General features: G+C 38.9%; 1 protein-coding gene across 3 annotated transcripts in view; it reads left to right on the plus strand.

The window, feature by feature from the left end:
- The window catches only part of PCNX2 (pecanex 2), a 150,659-nt gene that overhangs the window by 84,940 nt on the left and 49,228 nt on the right, over nt 1-16,491 (plus strand). For all 3 annotated transcript variants that reach the window (XM_048299884.1, XM_048299887.1, XM_048299885.1), the window contains 2 exons: nt 7,665-7,773; nt 12,385-12,514. In XM_048299884.1, the coding sequence (XP_048155841.1) occupies nt 7,665-7,773; nt 12,385-12,514 (239 nt within the window). The remainder of the gene's footprint in view (nt 1-7,664; nt 7,774-12,384; nt 12,515-16,491) is intronic.

The raw sequence follows: 16,491 nt of genomic DNA on the forward strand, positions 1-16,491 counted from the left end.
AGCAACTCTTTCATCTCTTCTGTACCACTGAGAAGTTACACCTGAGCTTTGGAATATGGACTTTTGACAAATCTGTGCAGCTTCCTTTAAGCCCTAAAGAGTGAGGCACCCCTAGCTTACACACTCATCTAGTACATGGATCTGAATGGGAATGATAAGACCCAGTGCCATTAACCTTCTAATGTATAGGACTACAGCTTCTTGTCTCTTATATGTTACTGTCAGGTAGTTTAATGGCCTCTTAATTTGTGTGTGTGGATGAACTAATTAGCAATACAAAAATATGAAATCACCTTGTATTTTCTTATCATCAAGTCTTCTGAGGGTTCTGAATTTGTCTTCATGCATAAGGCAAAATAATCAAAGAAGCAGAGCTTGTTAAATTTGCTTTCATTAACACTGAATTTATTTGCCTAAGTACTCTTACTCCTGCTGAGCTCACTTAAGTATACAGTTTCCCTGTTTGATATTTTTTCTGCTTTCCCAGAATACATTTTCCAGCTAATAAGGAATCCACATTTTTAAAAGAATTTTTCTCTTTCTGTATACTTCTTTCTGCCATAGTATCCAAGACCACATGTTGATGAAAGATGATCCCTGTCAAAGTAGATCCAGCTAAGGCAGCCAATTTGGAGCAACCTGGCAGACCTGTGCTGATCAGGCTTAACTTTCAACATCCACAACACAATCCCTTGGACAGGAAAGAAATTATGTGTGTCATCTTGTTTTCCTTCATTTTATGAGAAAGCGCTGCCAAGTGCATTGACCTTCTTGGTGCTTTGCTGAAGTCAAGTAATTAACCTATTGGATCTTTTTATTGCCTTTGTGGCAATAAAACTCTTGGTTAGTTGGCATGTCCCATTGATTTAGGTCCTATTTATAAGTCAAAAGCCTCACTCTTTTTTTCTTTCCTCTTCTGATTTTTCATCCTTCTCTAAATTTGATGTTTCACCTTAAATCTTCTGGCACTAAGTTGTTAATTCATATTTTAATCTGTTCCTTGCCATTTGTGCATACGGAAATCCAATGTCTTAATCATCTGCAGCCTCTTGGCTCACAGCTGTTTCCTCAGCTTTTGATATCTGGCATATAAACCCTTTTAAGACACTTTCTGCTGAGTAAAATACCCAAGGCTACATCTGATATTTGACAGGATAATCCCAGTGGTATTTTCCATAGACTCCTTAACTCTCTTGGGCACTGTACAGTTCATGTTTCCTTTTAATATTGGAGGAATAGTTTAATTGATTTTTCATTCAGCCTTCTGTCACTGACCTCTTTGTCACACTTCATTCCTTACACTATTGTTGAATTACATTTCCTCTCTTTGTTTTGGTGGTTTTTTATTTTGTCTAGAATGGGGCAAGTGCACTTGGGGGTGCAGGGAGATGTACACCCACTCCCTGGGTCGGTATGGCTCACTATGCTCCGAGGACTGTGTTGATGTGCATTCCTGCTGATAGAGGCCTGTTCGGGCTGTGTTGATGCAGGAACTGAAAGAGAAACCTGGACTACTTCAGTGCACAACTTTGTGGTTTTTCTTATGTCCACTTTTACCACAGAATGATAGTATGGCTTGGGCTGGAAGGCACTTAAAATATCATCTAGTTCCAACTCTCCTACCATGGGCAAGGACACCTTTCACCAGATCAGGTTGCTCAAAGCCCCATCCAACCTGGCCTTGAGCACTTCCAGGGACAGGGCATCCACAGCTTCTCCGGGCAGCCTGTTCCAGTGCCTCATCACCCTTCTAGTGAAGAATTTCTTCCTAATACTTTATCTAAATCTCTTTTAGTTAAAAACTATTCCCCCTTCTCCTATCACTTCATGCCCCTATAAAAAGCCCCTCTTTCCAGCTCTCTTGTAGGTCTCCTTTTGGTACTGGAAGGCTGCTTTGAAGTCTCCCTGGAGCCTTTTCTTCACCAGGCTGAACAACCCCAACTCTCTCAGCCCAACTCTCTCTTCATAGAAGAGGCACTCCATTCCTCTGACCGTCTTCTTTGCCATTCTCTGGACTCACTCTTAACAGGTTCCTATCTTTCTTGGTCTGGGGACCCCAGAGCTGGATGCAGTGTTCCAGGTGGGGTCTCACCAGAGGAGAGCAGAGGGGCAGAATCCCCTCCCTGCCCATGCTGCTTTGGATGCAGCCCAGGACACGTTTGGCTTTCTGGGTTGTGAGTGCACATTGCTGGGTCATGTCCAGCCTCTCACCCACCAACATCTCCAAGTCCTTCTCCTCAGGGCTACTCTCTATCCATTCTCTGAGCTGCCTGTGTTTGTGACTGGGATTGCCCCAACCCAGGTGTAGGACCTTTCACTTGGCTTTGCTCAACTACATGAGGTTTGCATGGGCCCAGTCCTTTAGAAAAGGAAATTTCTTGGAAGATACAGTGTTGGCAGAAGCCATGCCTATGAAAGCTTTGCTGAAAAGGCCTGAATCAGTGCAGCTGATGAGTGCACTCCCAGCTTCACTGATTTATTTTGCTTGTCTGGCCCTCTGCATATCAAGCTGATGAGCTCTGATCTTGTCCTTTTTGTCCACCTTGGGATGTGCATGAGTCTGTTTTTTTAGAGTCACAGGTTCCTTCCCTGGGCTCTTGCTATCAGCTGACAGTGTAGGAAGAAGCAGCATCTTCCATGAGCAGATTCAGGGCTCTGTCAGGTTTTGGCATCATCTCATTGTCATAATCCTTATCATACATCTGGTTAACATTTAACTTCAATTGTAAGGCTTTCAAGGCTTGCTACTCAAACTGCTTAAAACATGCCTGTCTTGTACAGTGTCAGTGCTAGGTGCTGAATGCTGTGTGAGGAATATATTCTTTCCCCCAAGGTTTGATATCAGAGACTTGGACTGATTATATTTTGATCCTCTTGTATGTATTGTATTAGACAATGATTTTGAAGCCCACAGTATAAAGGCTTCAAGTGTCTGTAAGCGTATACAGATAAAGACATCCTGGAAGGTATTTGTTGTAGGTTCAAACACAGCTGTCCAAATACACCAATAGAATGTCACAATGACTTAAGACATAAACATTAACAACCTTTAGTATTTCCAGTAAATCTTGTTTTGCAGGATTTCATAGGTGAAGTTTGTTTTAAATGGTATTAAATAAAAACCCAAAAGTCAATGATTTGCAAAGCAAAGCCATGAACAAGAGTAAAATTATTCCACCAAGTTTAATTTCATATCCTTAAACACATACTTATTATATTGACATACCAAAAAGAAAGTAAAAATGTACCAATAGGTATTAGAATTTAATTCTGAAAACTGGAGTTACCAATTGATCAGAATTAGCTTAACATGAAAAAGTAAATATTCCTCTCAGAGTCTCAGTTCAAGTCATCTCAAGTTCTCAGGATCTAAAGAGGTACCTGTTAAAATTGGGAAATAATTTCTTTCTGCACTTAACTTGTTTGATCTCAATTTTGTGTTGCATGTAGAGCATATAGCTATATATATGGCAGTTATTTTTGTTTAAAACCTATGTGTATGTATATACACAGTTTTTTTAAAACATAGAAAAATTCAAACTTAGCAAGAAAATGTTAATGTTTATGCATTATTTAGTCCCAGAGTTGCCAAGAAGTCTGCCCACACAGAGTCTCAACTGATGCTAAACATGTAGAAGGGCCACCAAAAGCTGAGAGCATTGCATAGTCTGCAATTTAAATTTAGGTGTTAATCTCTGCCTAGTTTATTGAAATCTACCAAACTGAGGAAAGGAGATACCATTTTAGTGATGTTTCAGACTCCACAAATCTTTTATTTTTTCATGTGTGTTAACTAATTTCCATAAACTTCTAGTTTGTAATGGTACTTAATTTTGGTTAAGTAAGAATAACCAGATTTAAAGAAAATCCTGGAAAGATAAGTCTTTGCCTTTGCTTTGTTTATTACTCACTGGTGCGCCAGAAGTCTGTAGAGGCTTCAGAACTCATAGAAGACTTATGGATGATTAAGATAAAATGTGTGTTCACATAAAATAAACATTAAAGACGGATGCATATTCTGTACGTTCACTTGACAGTAGTGGGAATGTGCTGGTTTAACATCACTGAACATGCTGATAATTTTAAGCCTTTATCAAAGACTTTAAAAACTGTTCACTGGGTAAAACTGTCACATGAATAAAGATATCTAGGAATATTAGAACTTTTATGCCCCCTAAATAATATATAATTATATATTATGAATAATATATAAACGTGTATTTTCTGCTTGTTGAACTGTAGAAAACATTGAAGATCTAATAAGGCTTAATACAAATATTCTTTTATAAATCATTCTAAATTGGGATGCAGAAGTCTTAAATAAAAGTATTTTATATATGTTTAAGGAAATGGTTATAAAAAAAGGGTTAAAATTCAGCAGAGACTATTTTTTTTCACCTTCACTTTAAATGGGAAGGTTCCCTCTTTGTATCTAGCACTGTTATACCTCACACCCTCAGGAGCAAGTTGTTACCCTCATTCAAACAAAACTCTATTGGGGATAATTCGTGTGTTTCACATTATCACAGAAGGGCTGAGGTGTCCCATCAGGTCCCACGGAAGTGGTTTTTTTCTAGTTTTATTTAATATGCCCTTAACTAATCCTTTGCTATGTAGGGTGTCTCAATTTCTCCAGGCTCCCTCGCAGGTCTCAGGGGCCTGTGACTTGAAGGGTTACCAGTAAAGATAGAGGCAAAGAAGGCATTGAGTACTTTCACCTTCCCCCTGCCCTTTGTCACCAGGTCCCCTGCCCCATTCATCAGCTGGTCCATGTGATTTTTTTTCCAGTCTGTGTGTTGCTGTCGATACACCTGTAGAAGTCCTTTCTGTTGCCTTTTACTTTCCTCACCAGATTCAGCTCCAGATGGGTTTTGCCTTTTCTCTCTTTCTAATTCATTCTGTATTGTTTCTGACAATTTAAAAAAGATGAAGGTTTTTCTCTTTAGCTTATGTCTTCAGATTTCTGAAGGCTGAAATGCAGGTAGTTGTAGTTGAAATAAGAGAATAGCTGTTTCTGAGAATCAGCCTCCTCTATTTATAAAGGCAGTTTTTAGCAGCTTCAGTTTCTTTCTGTGAGAAAAGCTCTGTGAGTTCCCTCTCAGATACAGGAGAAAGCATATTGCAAATTGGATAAAACTGTAAAGGAGAAATAGTTTTTCAGATGGTTCTAGCAAAATGAAAAAGAGAAAATGTAAAGCCAAGTCCTCCTTTCCTAAATCTCAATGTTGTAGTTGCTAGATGACATCACCTTTAGCAATTGTAGTTAGAGATGTAAAATGCTAATAGCATATTACCCTGAAGGCGTTTTGCAGAACATGCCCTGGAAGCAGGGATTTAAGAGGTAATAGAGGCACTTGACAACTCTTAATGAAAGCAGTAGCTTGAAAATCACACATTTCCAGGCTTTTAAGTGCGGTGTCATAAGGCTTTCAAAAACCAAGAGAGGATCACTAAAGTGTTCTTGCCTCATGTTCTTGTGAATGGAAATGAGCTCCTTTGCTTGTCTTGTGGAAGTGTTAGCTGAGAGGCAAGTGTTGAAAGAAACAACGGCACATTCAAGCAGTGGTGAATGCAGAAGCAGTAGGACTTGTTAGATGCAACAGGGAACTTGGGCTCCATGGCCCAAGTTTTGCAAGGTGTAAATATTAAAGAACACTTAAAAATGATGTATTGGAACAAGGAGCCAGAAGAGTGTCCTCCTGGATTTGGTTTCCTAGCAAATGCAAAACCTGAATTTTATGTGAGATTTGAAAACCTTTTGATGAACTCTGTGCTTTGAATGCAGCTGGGATGATTTATGGCTTTGTGATTTCAATCTGTAACAGGCAGAACTTCACTGGGTTGTGCTGCAGTTTTGAATTTTTGAGGTTTCAAATGCAAGTCATTAGCTTTTTCCAGCCCTTCACTTACATCTTTTTGTAGATAAAATTTTTCTTCCAGCTGCTCATTGTGATGTTTCAGATAAATAAAAATGAAGCAAAACAAAGCAACCCCACAACCTGCTAAATAAATAAATGTCCGTTTGAGTTTCAGTTCAGTTTTACTTGCCTGCTTTAATGCTGCAGTCTGCAAGTCACGTGTAGTATTTTTGACAGAAAACAAAGTTAGCAAGATACGAGTTTCTCAAACTAAGTAGGAGTAACCAGGCTGTGCATTGAAGGGATTGTAACAGCTTGTTCTGATCAGGGCTTTGGGGGTTTTAAATAGTATATCTGTGCAAAGTTGCTGTAATCTATACTCTGCACGTTGCTCCTAATTTGAGTCAGGCTAAAGGAAAGACAGTGTGTGAAGCACTGCTTGCATCTCAACTGGAAGGTTTATTAGTTGTAACTGGAGCTAGCATGAGACTGGCTGTAACGAGTTAGCAGCTGCTGTCTGATAGTTTTGTAGCACAAAGACCAAAACAGGTCAATGCTACAAGTGATTCTTACTTCCCTCACATTTAATATGCAATTATGTACGACAAATCGTGGAGAAGCTCAGTGAAACATCCTGTAAGTGCATTGCCACTGTGGATACAGATGGCCAAGTGTGATTTTGGAGGTGGTAACCTAAGGAGGGGTGAAATGAGCTGGACAGAGAAGATGCATCCTCTCTGACTGTCAGCATACTCGTACATGAAGTGTGCCCAGAACCGTGCTCTGTCCCCGAGGCCGGCTCTCATGGGGAAGCTTGTGTCTGCGGTAGTGACACAAGGTGGAGATATGGAATTGCCACCTGCAAGTGAACCATGGAGGGTTTTGCATTCAAAAGGATTCCTGGAGATTGCTTGGAACAGTGTTAGTTGGGCCAGACCAGAACCTTCCCAGACACCTTTCTAACAGTTTAAAAACATGCACAATACCAGTGCTTGAGAACATTCCCTGGAAGCATTTTAGTGTACAAGTGTTGATACAGTCTCCATGTGTTTCAGGATGTTGGCAAAGTTTTGTTTTTCACTAACTCAAAAAAAAATTACTCTAAAATTCAACATATATTTGCTATATGAGCATGGAATATTGCATATACTCCTGTTTCACTGTCAACTTCTGTGTATGTTGAGTACTAATGTCTATTGATGGCCAAATCTTTCCTGACAGTTTGTCAGGAGCCCACTCTGCAGTAGATAAGACATAAGATCTGTTTTGGCCTGATGCCAAAAGAAATGACAGGGGAGTACAAATGTATTCCAGGGAATAAGTACACATCATTCTTGAATCAGAAACTGCTAGTTGCAGCACCAAGCATATTTTGCAGGAAGCAAAAGTAAATTCATTGTGGTTTTCAGTTTGTACTGCACAACAATAAAAGCTCATGTTTATGCAATGTTTTTATGATACAATGGTCTTGAAAATGCAGCTACAGTTCATGATTAATGTCATGCATATGCTTACATCATGATAGCGTCTCCCATTGAGTCAACAAATGAGAATGTTGTGTTCTTGAGAAGTCAGTCTGATTTCCATGTACGTAGCCACACATGTCATGCATTGAGCTTTCTCTGTTCACTGTATCCAATTTCTTCTGGAGTCTCCTCTCCTGTAACCGTCTGACTTGCGGTCATATATAGTCAGTGAATATCAGAACCTGTTTTCCCACTTTCTAATTTAAGTGTCTCTTTCAGGTATTAGTTTTGAAACTATCTCAGTGCCTAAAAAGTGAACATGTTTTTCTTTTTTTTTCAGCTGTGGGAGCTACTGCAGAAGCTGCAGTTCATCATGACATACATTGCTCCCTGGCAGATTGCCTGGGGGTCATCGTTCCATGTTTTCGCTCAGCTCTTTGCAATACCTCATATCCTTTATAAATTTGTTCTTCTTTATTCTTAAGTTCCTCTTCCTGTATGCAATTTATTTACAGTGTTTGAACAAGATTTGAAATTCTTAGGTAATTTACTTTAAATTTTGAAAATCTTGGAACATCTTCTGAGAAACAACAGCTTTCTTTTTTTTTTTTTGGACTGCATAGGATCTAAAACTGGGAAACTGAACTTTGACTCAAACTGGTGTGTTTATTCCCACCCAGCCACATTCAGTAGATCACTTACTTCCCCAGCCCTCAGCACTGAGTTTTGATGCATCCACAAAGAAGTGTTGTGACAGACATATTTTTGGGCTTATGGCCGACTGAGCTCTCAAATACTAGTTTCATTCTCAGTTGCTTCTAGTTGGTATGTCAGATATAAATTTCATTTCAGTGAGCCAATTTCTGCTGCAACTGTCTTGATTTTTTTTTTTTCCATTTCAGAAGCAGCTAGATTTTTGCATTTTAATGTGAATTTTTTCATTGAGGTGCTGAGAAACATTCTCCTTTTTCACCTTTCCATTCTGTATTATGAGTAACCATATACGTTTGTCAACACCAAAGCAGTCCTTCAGAAGCAGTCTGTTTTGGTGCCTGTTCCAGGGCTGTCTCCAGGTTTGTGGATATGGGGAGTAAAACAGAGTTCAATGACCTCCACGTCTGTAGGGTTAAAAAAAGTATATTAAATTTTTGGAACAGAAACGATTCAGTTTCAATTCAAATTCAGTTACAAACTTGACTGAACACAGAAAAAAAGCCCCCAAAACATTTTAACAGATTTAACTTCATCGACGTCTAAGGCATTACCAGATACTAACTTTTAATTTCTTCCTTCCCTGCTAACCAAAGTTGTGGAAGAAGGGTTGACAAAGTGGTTTTAGTTCAGACTACTAATGAGTTTACTTTGTACTGTTTGTTAGATATATGCACTTAAGTCTTTGTCCCTTTGATCCCACAGGGCTGGGGTTTTCTTCCCTTGAGTGATTTCTTCCCTCTGCTCTGTGCTGTGAAACATAAGCAATGCTGAGTAACAATGCTTATGTTTCTAGATAAGAAGAATAAATGGGAGCCTCAGACAGAGGGAAGGGCACACAGAATAACTCCCAGAGGGAAAGCTGTAGATTGTCTGCTTATAGAAAGAAAGCGTTATAAAAGCAGATCACTATCTGTCCTAAGAGTTTTAGGTTATTTGTAGCAAATCCTTCCAGAATTTCATAACAAAAAAAATATTTTCATTTCTGCTGGGGAAGCGTATATGAATTTATTTAGCAAAACATTTAAGAACTAAGATTATATTTCAACAAGTTTCCCTTTGGTCACAATTATTTTCTGCAATGATAACTTTGCTCTTGATAAAATTACCAATTAAATTTTGCAAAATGGAAGGTAGTTAAACCAGAGTTTTGTTTTGTTTGTTTACAGAGTTATTGCTAAAGTGATCTAGCCTAGCTTTTTATTATTTATTTTTATAGTATGCTTTGTAAATGCAAATCTGTCTTCTAAGGCAATGCTGCAATTAAGATACTGGTTAAATGCTGAAGTTAATATTCCCACAACAGCAATAACTCTGCCTCTTTGCACAGTAATTTTATTTGTTGTTATCATAACCCTGCAAACAGTAATGATGAATGCATGTTGCAATTTACAGCGGTACTAAACCTGCCATTTCTTTACAGAGTTAATTATTTGTGGCTCTTAATTGCTTCAATCACTTCTGCAAACAGGATGTAAATTTTTAAATTTCGAAGTGCCTGGGTGAACTTTTGCTGCAGAGCTCAGTGAGTGTGAGTAGTTCAGCATGCTTTAATGCCTTTGAGACCAGTGTGCAGGGCAGGAAGGGCAACATGTGTGGAGCTTTGCCTGGTGGAAGTTGTAGAGTCTCCATCATTAGAAATCTTCAGGATTTTAGGTGAATGTCTATCAGGAGTCATATAGGTGTAGTTGATCCTGCTTGTGGCTGCTAGATGGACTGGGTGACCCTTCAAAGTCCCTCTTAATCCCAAAAGACCAGGAACAGGAATGGGCTTCAGACTTGAGGATAGATCTGCAACTTCACTTCCTAGCATTTAAGTGGGTAAGATGAGGTTATGCATTTATAAATATCAGCACACTGAGAAAGTGAGTGTAGTTTGTAGTTCAAAGGAGGATTTTACCTAAAAAGTGAACAGTGGAATTGGAGAAAAAAAAAAAATGGAGTTTGTAGTTGAGATTATCCTGTTTAGGAAAGTTCTGCTTTGGTTGTTTCAGGGTCACAGCACTAACATCAGAAAACAGAGCTCTGTGACAGTCAGTTTTCCCATCCTCTAAGTGATTGTGTGCCTGGAAGGGACCTGTAGTAATTGCAAGTAAAAATGTGGGTTTTGAGAAGCAGAGAATTTGAGCTGCCCTTACTGCATAGTTTTCTGTTAAAAGAAGGGGATGGAAGATTTTCAGAATGTCTTTCACTTACTTGTTTTGAAGCTGGTTTGAATTTAAACAGATTTTTGAATTGCAAGAATTAATCCTCAAAGACAGTGTTTTACTTCATGTTGAAGAGTTTTTAGCTTTGGGGTTTTTGTTCTCAAAAGTTGATTTTGGCCTTGTTAGAAAGAAAATCCATTATTCACAAAGAAACGAGTTCTGGTTGTACACAACGTAGCCTAACAAAGATGGTACACAGGAAACCTGGCTTGGGCCATAGTGTAAGAAAATATGCCTGTGAGTTTTTGACACTTCTTTTTTACTTAGACATAATTAAAGCATTGGTATTTAAAATAAATAAATAATAACCTAATACAAACAAGTTGGATACCCTCAAATAAAAATACCCTGGTGACAGATAACTGCCCACAGCACACATTAACTCTATGTAAGAGAGTCAGATGCTGTTTTGTGCTCTCATGACACACTTACACATATGGAACAGTTAAAATCACTTTTCACAAATCAAATGGGTAATGTCTTCTACTGTCCATTTAGTAGAGCATGATGTCTTTTAGGAAAAACACCCCCCATTGCTACTGATTATGCCTAAGACACAAACAGTTCACAGTGGTGTGCAAAATATCTTAGCTCATGATGGTAGCAATTTTTAAATCGATCATATTAGTTACCCACTTTAAAAAACTTGGTTTGCAGTCCTTATCTGTCCTCTTTGTTCTCTTTTCCTCTCTTCTCCTGTGCCTCCTTCCCTTATCTGACACTTGTAAATACTTGTTCATCTTTCACAGAAAGTGCTTGGTTATGACTACAGTGTAATGTGACAGTTTAACTTTTTGATGCACTTGCTTTCTACTCTGTGCTCCCTGTCACTTTTTTAGACTTCAGACTCTCAGGGCAACTCATTTTTCGCTCTCTTTAATGCACAAAGACACTGTTCTAGAGCACTCTCTTTTAGTAAGGTTGAGAGATTTGAAAAGTATCTTTTGGCAAATTGTTGTTTCTAGATTTTGCAAATGGCTTTGAAAGCATGGCTAGCTAGCTGTTTTATGGAGGTGCTGTACCAAGAATGATGCTATTTGTGTTAAAATGGGCTTTTTGTGAAGTCTCAGGGATTGTGGGACACACGTACAATATATTGCTATGAGAGAGTAAGCTGAAAGACTGTGGTTATTGGTGATTTTACCTGAAATTTAGTTTGAGATGTGCTTGATCACTGTACATTTATAGTGGTTCCATTCGTTCCTGGATTCTTTACTTTGCACCTTCCTCCCAAGAGAGGTGTAAGGAATGACAATTCTTATAATGGTCTCTTATAATGGTCTCCCAGTTTGAAAGTCTTTTTCCTTGAATTTCATGGATGTGGTGTGAATTAAGGAAGAACTTAGGCCTAATGTTTTATTTACTTGCATTTATTTAATTGTGTTCCTTTTAACTTGCATCTTTTTCAGTATCCTTACCCATCTCCTAACTTGCTTTCCAGCAGTCTTAAGTATGACTTTACATTTGAAGTAAACTATGGATTCAGGCATTCATTATGGTGTTTGTGTGTGATACTCACTATTCCTCTGTCCTCACCTTCTCATTTCATATTTATTTCAAAAAGTATGAAATGCTGAACATTTTTTAGCTTTTGGTCAGCATGGAATAGTAAATTCTCAGTAAGAATTAATGTGAAAGCATGACTTGGAACCAGCGGGTTGGAGTATAGAGGCATATCTCCACATACCAGGTCATTCCAAAACAAGCAGAAACCCACAGAATGGAACACTGGACACAGTGAAATCAAGACTCCAGTGTGGAGAACAAATAATTTCCAAGAAATTGTTTTTTCCCTGTGTGTGTGTTTTAAACTCTGTGTTAGACTCTGGGAAGGCACTTTCATGTTACAGAAGGTACCTTAGGTAGCTGGAAAAGGGCGCTTGCTGCACTGCCTATGCTCAGGATCTGTCCTTGGGCAGATTAGACAGGGTCACCCTGATAATAAAACTGTGTAGCATTGAAGAGCCACCGATTACATGCTGGCAATGAGTGATTTGGCCCTGCTTGCCTTCCTCCCTTTCCTTAACACCTCTTTGGTAAACAGTAACAGCAGCAGAAAAAAAAAAAAAGGTTCAAAGAGCTGCCTCGACATTTTAAAAGTATAATGAAATCATCTGTGTTACCTTAACTTGCAGTTTTCAGACTCTGCTATGCTTTTTTTTCAAACTCTGGCCACTTCAGTCTTTTCTACACCACTGAGTCCATTTCTGGGGAGTGTCATCTTCATTGCCTCGTACGCACGACCAATCAAGTTCTGGGAGAAAAACTACAAGTAAGGCTATTCAAAAATTTCTACCCTTGTTATTTGTTAGGGTTTTGCTCTTATTAGTTTCATTTCTGGTGGTATTTTTGCTTCCAAAGGTAATCCTTAAATTAGGGCATGACAGGTTAATCTTTGAGTCTTGTTTCTGGTGTTTTACTTTTTCATAGTTATTTAGCTATTTCTTAAAATGTATTTCAACAATTATCAGTATGTTACAGATGAGGTGTCATGTTGCATTTGTTGTACAGACACACAGTAACGAAACTGTGAAAAAGAAAAAAGCAGTAAAACTCCCAGTTGTCAGCCTTTTTTGTCTTGCTAGCTAGTGCTAGCAGCTAAATCTGTGAAGCCTTTGGCACTGGCAGTCAGACTGCATAAATACATTTTATACTAACTGGCCTGATTAAATGCTACCCTGTGGGATGCAGCAAGTAACTGCAGCTGCAGAACAGTGATACGAGGCACAAAGGGAAAATTGCATTGGCCAAGTCAGGGCTTGGCTGCACCAGTGAGAAGGGCCATACACTTACCACACCTCTTGTGTTGGTGCCGCTGCTGTATCTTAGTTTGAAGAGTTTTATTTTGTTGCATTTTGACTTGTGTCAGTGAGTGAATATGTACTCATCTATAAAGAAATTAGTCAGACAAAGCCAAGTCGTATAAAGAGGCTTTGTATTCATTTCTGAATGTGATGAGATTTGTGGAAGCCTTTCGATGGGAGCTGAGTTTTGTACACTGGCACTAGATCTTAACAAAATTCTCTCTCACACATCTTTTTTACTGGGTCAACAGGTTAATTGTTTCAAGAGAGTGAAGTTGAGGGCAGTTGTGGAAAGGCAGGAAGCTACCACTAATCCCACAGATAGCTGTACATTTTTGGACGGAAACTTTGAACAATATTAAGTAGGAAGTGAGGATTTTAACATCTGCTACATTTTACTTCAACCGGAGCATTTTGAAAGCATGCAGTTCCCTTTCTAGGTACCAGTTAGAGAACCAAACTGTTCAGGGCACACCACTGCCATATAGTTAGGTTAGTGTCAAGTCTCTAGGTTATTGTTGAGGGAAATAGAGGGGGTCATTTTTATTTGCTTTTGGTTTGTCGAATCTTTTGATACAAAATGAACAGGAGATATTCACAGGAATTATCAAAAAATGGTTGATACTTTAACAAGGGTGTATGTGTGACTTGTTTGCATCAGTAGTGACTGACTGTGATTTGCACTAAGGGAAGTGAAGAAGCTGGTGCTAATAATTTTGCCAAGCAAGGTTATTATTATATCCATAAACCGTAAAACCTCAAGTGCAGAAAACCAAACCCTTTTAATACTTTAAGCCACCACTGCTTGTCCTTTCAAAATAAGCAGCAACTACAACTTCGTCTTCAACCTGAAGGTTTACGTTTTTTCTTTGTAAAAAATCATGCTTTGTTGCTTGTTAAAAGTTCTAGTGTATCTTCTATGATCTCACTTAAAACAAAAACCACAACCTTGCCTATCAAAAACCTTTCAGAAGTAGAAAACAGCCTTGTGGAAGATTCAGATTGTCATCAGAGTGAAATAAATCTTTGCCTGAACCTGTGGCATCTCAGAATATGTACATGGAATGACTCCTCCTAAATTTGTATTCATTCTATCTCTAGTCCTTCTGATTCTCCTTTGCCTTACTCCCATTTCACATGAGGAACTAACCAAAATGAATGAGAGTTGGACTGAAAAACTCCTGCTTTATTAAAAGGACACTGTGAAAAGACAGAAAAAGGCAAGGAAGTAGAGTAATTTTGTATTAAGAATAAGGAAATTTTCTACAAAATACTTCAAATAATTGAATGAACTGGATGGGCCTTGCCTTACTGCTTTGAATCTTGACTTTTCAGCATCTAAAAATTCAAAGGGATGGCATAATTGCTTTCTTTTTGAGCTGTGGAGTTAGATAGGATCAGGAACTTGAGCTAGAATGGAAAGTTGTTCTGGCTTCTGCACATCTGCCTGTCTTTGAGCTGCAGTCCCTTACAGCCAGATGTGCACCGAGTTTTAAAGGTTATATAAGACAAAAGAGAACAAACAGATGGGGAAGTTGGTGTACAGATTTCTTTTTTAGACTGCATTGACAGTTTCCCCAAGTTCAGCTCCGGGTATTCGTGGAAAGTCACAGGTTCACTGCAGTGTAGTCTGAGATGAGTTCATATGAAGCAGAAGCTCTTGGAGATTTTTTTTTTTGCTGTTTCCATACCCACTGCTTGTTGACAGGAACTTCTGTCCAGGGGAAAGCTATTTTCAATGTACTTTATGTAGCTTTCTTTTTGCCTGCTTTGCATACTCATTTTCAAACACTTCCTTGCTATATTGATGACTACGTTAAATTATCACATATTAGCTACAAATAGTTTATTTACACATCTTTCTGGAATTTAATCTCTTAATTGGAATAAATGAAAACAATTGTGACAAGCAGTCTAGATATCAAAATTGCTTTTCTTTCAAGTCATAAATTAGATTGCTTTATTAGATTGTCATTTGTGTTCATCAGTATTTGCATACTTTTCTGCTGTCAAGCAAACTTCGTTGTTGTTTCATTTAAGGAAAAATTACTTTTGCATCTCGTTTGGGCCAACAGCATGAAATTAGATGAGGAAAAAATATCCCGTTCATTTCTGGTAGAGTGAATCCAAAGCTGAAACATTGGACTTTAGCAAGTACGGAGTACTATGTTTATTAATAGAACAGAGTTACTAGGCCAGTAGTCTGAGTGGTGAGCAACTGATCCATCTGTTCCTTGAAGTGTTGGTTTGGTTGTCCTTACCTGGTGTTTTCTGAGTGCACACACATGTGTCTTGCCATTCCAGGTTTCTTTTAGTCCCACTTTTTCTGCTGGCTAAAGAGGAGTGTGACTCCTCAGGTTTCTCTGACTGAGCTTCTGCCATTCTAAATGATGCAAGCTGGAGCTGACAGTCTTGGAGAATTAAAATGGTGGCTTGCTTGTTTGTGCAAGGAGCTGAAGGACTCAAGTGGGTAAAAAAAGAAAAAGGGATTCATTTTGATAGTAAGCAAACTGTGAAATTCCTAACAGGCTCTTCAAAATTCAGGACTCACACTGTGCCTGTTTGTGCTCTTGTGGTGTGTACACAGAGCATGGGTGTTCTTCCCTGCAGTCAGCAGATGCTGTTTGTTTTTAGTGTGCCCTCTCCATGCAGAGTCTAGTACACCAATACATCACTGAGGTCACGGATCTTTTAGAGGGGAAAAGGAAGGCTGACTAAGAAGAAGGAAAAATAAGGCATTAAGGAAGGCGAATGAGGAACTCTTGTAATCGCAGTTTCGCAGCTTTTGCTGCCATGGTTGTTGAAAGGGGAGGGGCATCAAATGAGAAGCTGGGCTGCTAGTCATGAGCTGGTTACCTTGTGGGAGTTCAACTGTGAGAATTTTTCTTTCTCTCCCTCTCTCTGTTATTTTTGGGGCTTTTTGTTTTTTACAAAGGAAAGTTTGCTGCGACACTGGTTTTGTCCAGCCATTGGCCTAGGTCCCACTTCCCAGCTTGAAGAGTGCTCTTTTAGTCCCTATTTTCACAGCTGTTGGAATGATTAGGCTGTAGATGTCAGAGAGAGAAAAGGAAATAGCAGTAAATCTTGTTTAATGTATAGGCGCTTTAAAGCATAAAGTGTTTGTCCAAACACTATTGTTCAATTCCTCTGCCTTTGCTTTTTTTTCTCAAATACTTTGTCACGTTGCAGCCTGACTCTGTCCTTCTCCTCCCTTCCTCTTATCTTGCTTTGTATCTTGGATATGACAATGACAGAACAGAATAGGAAGTTTACTTTTATTCCCCAGTGGATCTAACATCTGGATCACGTGGAACAGCCTGTTTGTTCTCTGCTGCAGCTGTGACCTGTCCCCACAAACAGCAAACTGCCACCAGGAATCTGGAGATTTCACTGTTTACAAGCCGCTTGTCTCTCCTGCACCTTCCTGTTTCTATTCTTCTGTTTC

The sequence above is a fragment of the Corvus hawaiiensis genome, chromosome 3, assembly GCF_020740725.1.
Source record: "Corvus hawaiiensis isolate bCorHaw1 chromosome 3, bCorHaw1.pri.cur, whole genome shotgun sequence".
Taxonomy (NCBI): Eukaryota; Metazoa; Chordata; class Aves; order Passeriformes; family Corvidae; genus Corvus; species Corvus hawaiiensis.